Source organism: Pseudophryne corroboree, chromosome 5 (genome assembly GCF_028390025.1).
Source record: "Pseudophryne corroboree isolate aPseCor3 chromosome 5, aPseCor3.hap2, whole genome shotgun sequence".
NCBI lineage: Eukaryota > Metazoa > Chordata > Amphibia > Anura > Myobatrachidae > Pseudophryne > Pseudophryne corroboree.
This window is the reverse complement of record NC_086448.1, coordinates 26,539,846-26,545,038: the sequence shown is the minus strand read 5'-3', so window position 1 is coordinate 26,545,038 and position 5,193 is coordinate 26,539,846. Positions and strand designations below refer to the sequence as shown.

Below are 5,193 nucleotides of genomic sequence, written 5' to 3'. Positions count from 1 at the left end.
GTGATTTCACAGTTTCGGAGCTCACCGATCCTTTCCTCCGCTTGTCCTCACCATCGCTGCCTGCTTACACCTCCTCCATCCTTTCTGCTGCACACGCACCAACTGTCTCTCTTCGCTCCCTCAACCGTTTTTTCTGTTTCTCCTTGAGAAATCCCCTGCCACTCAGCATGAGGGGCTCCAGAAGTTTCCATCCCCATTCACCATCAATGTTATTGAACATATGTGTACATATACAAACATTTATGTACATTTTACAACATTTGTTAGAATGGTGATCATTACTATATATATATATATATATATATATATATCTCTACCACTAATTGGTTTTAGTTTCTTATTGAATATATAACACTCTATTTTCCTTCATAGCAGAATGCAGTAAGAAATACTAAATAGATGGAAATTTACTAGCCATTTAAAATACAGACTCAACATTTCCCATCTCCACACAAACGGTCTTGAGTTGCGAATAATACTCCATGGCCACTTGTCCGTTTTCACGTCCAAATCCAGACCTCTTGTAACCGCCAAAGGGCAGTTCCACTGGGCTCACATTGTAGTTATTGATGAAGCACATTCCAGCCTGTAAAGCCGCCACTACTCTATGCGCACGCTGGATGTCCCTGCTGAAGACCCCTCCAGCCAAACCATAGGTGGTGTTGTTGGCCCTTGCAAGAACTTCCTCCTCGGTATCAAAGGGCAGTATCGACATTACAGGTCCAAAAATTTCTTCCTTGACACAGGTCATCTCATCCTTGCAGTTTCCCAGTACGCAGGGGTTCATGAAAAAGCCTCCCTTTAACTTAGGATCTTCTGGGATGAAAGGTTCTCCTCCAGTCAAAATCTTGGCTCCTTGCTTATCAGCAGATTTAATAAAGCCAAATACTTTCTCCAGCTGGGGGCGATTAATGAGTGGACCCATCCTAGTATCTTCCAAGAGAGGGTCTCCAATTTTAATTTTCTTTACTGTCTTCAAAACCTCTTCAGTAAACTTCTCCAAGATGTCTCGTTGGACAAAGACACGTGTGCCATTGCAACACACCTGCCCCTGTGTGAGGAAGTTTGCCATCATGGCCCCATTCACAGCATTATTCAGGTCACTGTCTGAGAAGATAATGAGTGGAGACTTCCCTCCCAGCTCCAAGGTAACTGGTTTTATGCCTTTTGAAGCCATCTCCATTATCTTTGAGCCAGTAGGGACACTGCCTGTAAAAGATATTTTGGCTACATCTGGGTGCTTGCAGAGAAATTCCCCAGTGGCAGCTCCCCCCTGCACCACATTGAAGAGACCTGGTGGGCCTCCCGCCTCCTTGAAGATCTCAGCCAGAAAAACTACCGTAATTGGAGTGAAGGGTGAGGGCTTATATACCATGGTACATAAATGTTTGTATATGTACACATATGTTCAATAACATTGATGGTGAATGGGGATGGAAACTTCTGGAGCCCCTCATGCTGAGTGGCAGGGGATTTCTCAAGGAGAAACAGAAAAAACGGTTGAGGGAGCGAGGAGAGACAGTTGGTGCGTGTGCAGCAGAAAGGACGGAGGAGGTGTAAGCAGGCAGCGATGGTGAGGACAAGCGGAGGAAAGGATCGGTGAGCTCCAAAACTGTGAAATCACCCAGAGCAGACGATACAGGAGAAGCGGAGAACTTACCATTCACTGCCAAGCAGAGACGCCATCTATTGTGCCGAGCTCCTGGAGAGAGCAGAGAGAGGAGCAGATTGTAGCTGAGAGCCGGTGGCCGCCCTCTTGTGAGTCACAGTGATGCGGAAGGAGGAGGTAACAAGGCCGTGAGTGACGGGGAGCCTATACATCAGTCTGTCATATTGTCTGGGACAGGGACAAGTCAAATAAGACCCGCCTAGGGGATAAGCCTGTTGCGTGAGTGACTGCTGCACAGCGCTCCTATCTACAGAGTGAGAAGCAGAGGCATAGGAGGAACAGCAACTGACAGTCTCAGCTGGTGTAATCAGGGAGGCAAAGTTGACTCCTGTATAATAGGAAAGGTGGACAGTAATGTTAGTGGGGCTGATCCTATACCAAGGTAGAAATAAAGTCACTATTAAAGGCTCCTTTTACCATAAACTAACCATCCACCAAAGGTCAGCTGTCCATATACTGTATCAGTGCAGAATAGAAAGAGACCTGCCTTAGTCCGACCATCAGTCGAAAGATAACTAAAGGACTAAAGAAATCCATTCATTCATTACTTCAGAGTAATAGCTAAGACTGTTCTGATTTCTAAGCCAAGTGATTGCATGATTAACACTAGACTGATGGTTTCCAGTAGTCTAGTGATCCAGTCAGCAGCGGAAGGGAGTGAGTACTTATAACCCGCCAGCAGTTCCCACTTGGTACAGTGGTATAGACTTCCTTTAATGATAGAGTAGCCATTTCAGCCTTAATGACTACAGTGTCTCCACCGCAGAAGACAGTGGGATCACTTTAAGACAGGGGCATCCTGTTATGAATACATTGTGACTAATATTAACTGTTCAAGGATTACATTGTGTATAGTACATTGCACGAGACCGTCCTAGGCTACCTGACTGTTCCACATATAAAGCATTGGAAAGTGATTCTGTTGAAGTTAAGCACATGTGTATCATCAAGGCATTAATTGTCTGTCCATAAATAGCTCAGCTAATACCCTGTTGAAACAGCCAAATCAACTCTCTCATAGATTAAATTCTTCACAGTAAAGACAGACAAGTATCCAATAAAAGACAAGTGATACTGAGACATCAGAGTGGAGCCAGGGAAGTATCGCTGCGCCCAGAGTAAGTGAAGTCAGGATTACAGATAGTTTTCAAAATATGCCAGCCGTCATATTCAGATATTGCTGACTCTGAGGAAGTTTCTTATATTAAACAACTCCGGCCTTTACAACAACTGCAACAATATGGGATTATAACCTACATAACCTACTGCTATAATTTCCGTATCATTTGTAGAAATAATCACAGACGTTGTGGCCACATAAACTGAGCTATTTTTACAGTGATCACTTAGGATAGGTAGAGTGTGTACTGCGCAGGAGGTATAAGGGTATGATTAAATCCCGGGTCTATAGTCGTATCGGCTGTGGTGGTATAAACTTTTTTGTAATGCATGCACTATTGCTGTAACATTGGGTTATAGTCATGTGAGATTGTTTAATTGGTAACACTTATATATTGAGGGCTCTGTGGAAAGATATTGAGTTTTAGTAAAATAAAGTTACTTACCTGTTAAAGTTGGTATTGGGCATCCAGAAATTCTTGTTGAGGGAGTTCTGTAATCTACGACAAGAAACAGATGAATGTACGGGATTACTAAAGTGAGATGTTTACATTACTTAGCATATTATTGTCTTAATGTCCTATTATTGTCTGTAACCTCTGTCATCATCTAAGAGTTTAACTAGTGACACCCAATATCCTACTAAGGGACGGCTTTTCCCAAGCGAGCCGGGGTGTATATGCTTGGGTGGAGGCACGCCAACAGAGAAGTAGGGTTACATAATGGAGGCACTGCTGAGATCCCAAGCCTCAGGAACTGGTTATAGGACCCTGGAGGTTATGACAGGGGAGGACGTGTATCAATGGTGTAGAGAGAAAGTTGTGGACATGAACTGTAGTGTAGGATTGGCTGGTAATTTCTCCACTATCACAGATGACGATGTGTTGGCTGAAGTGACAGTGTTATACGGAGTCTGTCAACCCACTATAGTTGATAAAAAGAAGGGACAATATGGAGACACCTTTGCTCTGCTATTAACCAACAAGAATCCCTTAGAACCTGAGTTACTACCCAGAATGATTGTATTAAAATGTGTGCCAGGTAGGCGATTACAACTTCTTTGGCCTATTGCTACAGAGGTAGAACCTGCTCTTGGGGGAGATTCAGGAGCTGGGGCAGGGTCCGGAGCTGTCCGTTCAGATAACGAAGGATCTCAGAATGAAGCAGTCTTGGACAAAGTCGTTAGCCAGTTGGAGAGATGGCACTATGAAGGAGGCTATCAACGACTGAGGATCTTTTCAGGAATAGTGCCAGTACCCGCTGGCGAGGAGACATATGACATATGGAGGGAGGCTGCTATACAGCATTCGGAGGAGTGGCCATGTCCAGATGCCATAAAAAAACAAAGAGTAGTGGAGAGCCTTCGGGGTCCCGCTATGGGAGTGATCCAAGCCACGAGACGGAGCAACCCACAAGCTACATTAAAAGAGTATTTTGACGCGTTGGATTTCTCATACGGGACGTTAGAGGATGTGGGTGACTTATTAGCCCGGATGAATCATACCTTCCAGGAGCATGGAGAAACCCTCACTAACTATATTTATAGGGTAGATAAACTGATTTATAAATTAGTTGATAAGGGAGGAATGGATAAGACCGAAGTGGATGAGAGGCGAATGCGGCAAGTACTAAAAGGAGCATTGACCACCAACCCAGTTGCTCAACGGTTACGTTGTACTATGAGTAGTAGCCCAGCTCCTACTTTGAGTGAATTAGTAAAGGAGGTGAAATTGGAGGAAGTACAGATAGAGAATCGAGAAAAAAACATAAAGAAAGTGAAAGTAGTGGTACCTACTCCTACCCCACCGACGCCTTCCCCTCTGTCAAATATGGATGATCGATTGTTGACCTTGCTGGAAGAACAGAACAAGAAGATTGACCAACTTAATGCCTTACAAACCGATAGACAAAATCGGCCCTACAGGCCTTCGAGCATGGGGAGAGGAACGATCCGTAGGAATCAATTACCCGTCACCTGCTACCAGTGTGGTCAAGTGGGACATCGTTCGTTTGAATGTCCAATGAACGAAACCGCAACGATCAGAGGGGGTCGTTACAGTTCTAAGAGAAGGACCGATCAGTTGGGAAAACTCCAACGGGAGTACTGTGATCCCCTCACAGGCTCCCTCACAATAAATGTTAGAGCTATGGGGAGTTATCAATGGTCTGATGTTCCAGCCAGTTTGATGGGACAGGTCCCAGGGTCAAAGCGATGATAAATGGACATGAATGTAGCGTTTTGATGGATAGTGGGTCACAGATATCGATAGTTTTCGAATCCTGGTATCGATCTCACTTGACGGATGTTCCCATACAGCCACTTAGCGGTCTTACTATCTGGGGCCTGAGCGAACAGAAGTACCCTTATCTGGGGTACATAACCGCCCACATCACTTTTGAGCCAG

The 5,193-nt window shown here is 44.6% G+C and overlaps 1 protein-coding gene across 1 annotated transcript; it reads right to left on the bottom strand.

Moving 5' to 3' along the window:
• Positions 1-401: 401 nt before the first annotated feature.
• LOC134928752 (4-trimethylaminobutyraldehyde dehydrogenase-like) lies at positions 402-1,375 on the bottom strand. The gene has a single exon (XM_063924762.1). It carries the CDS (start codon positions 1,373-1,375, stop codon positions 419-421), a length of 957 nt encoding a protein of 318 aa, XP_063780832.1. The 3' UTR covers positions 402-418.
• Positions 1,376-5,193: the final 3,818 nt, after the last annotated feature.

What these genes read in the sequence shown, in the direction of transcription:
- LOC134928752 (XM_063924762.1), bottom strand. Translation starts at nt 1,375, where the DNA reads ATGGTATATAAGCCCTCACCCTTCACTCCAATTACGGTAGTTTTTCTG.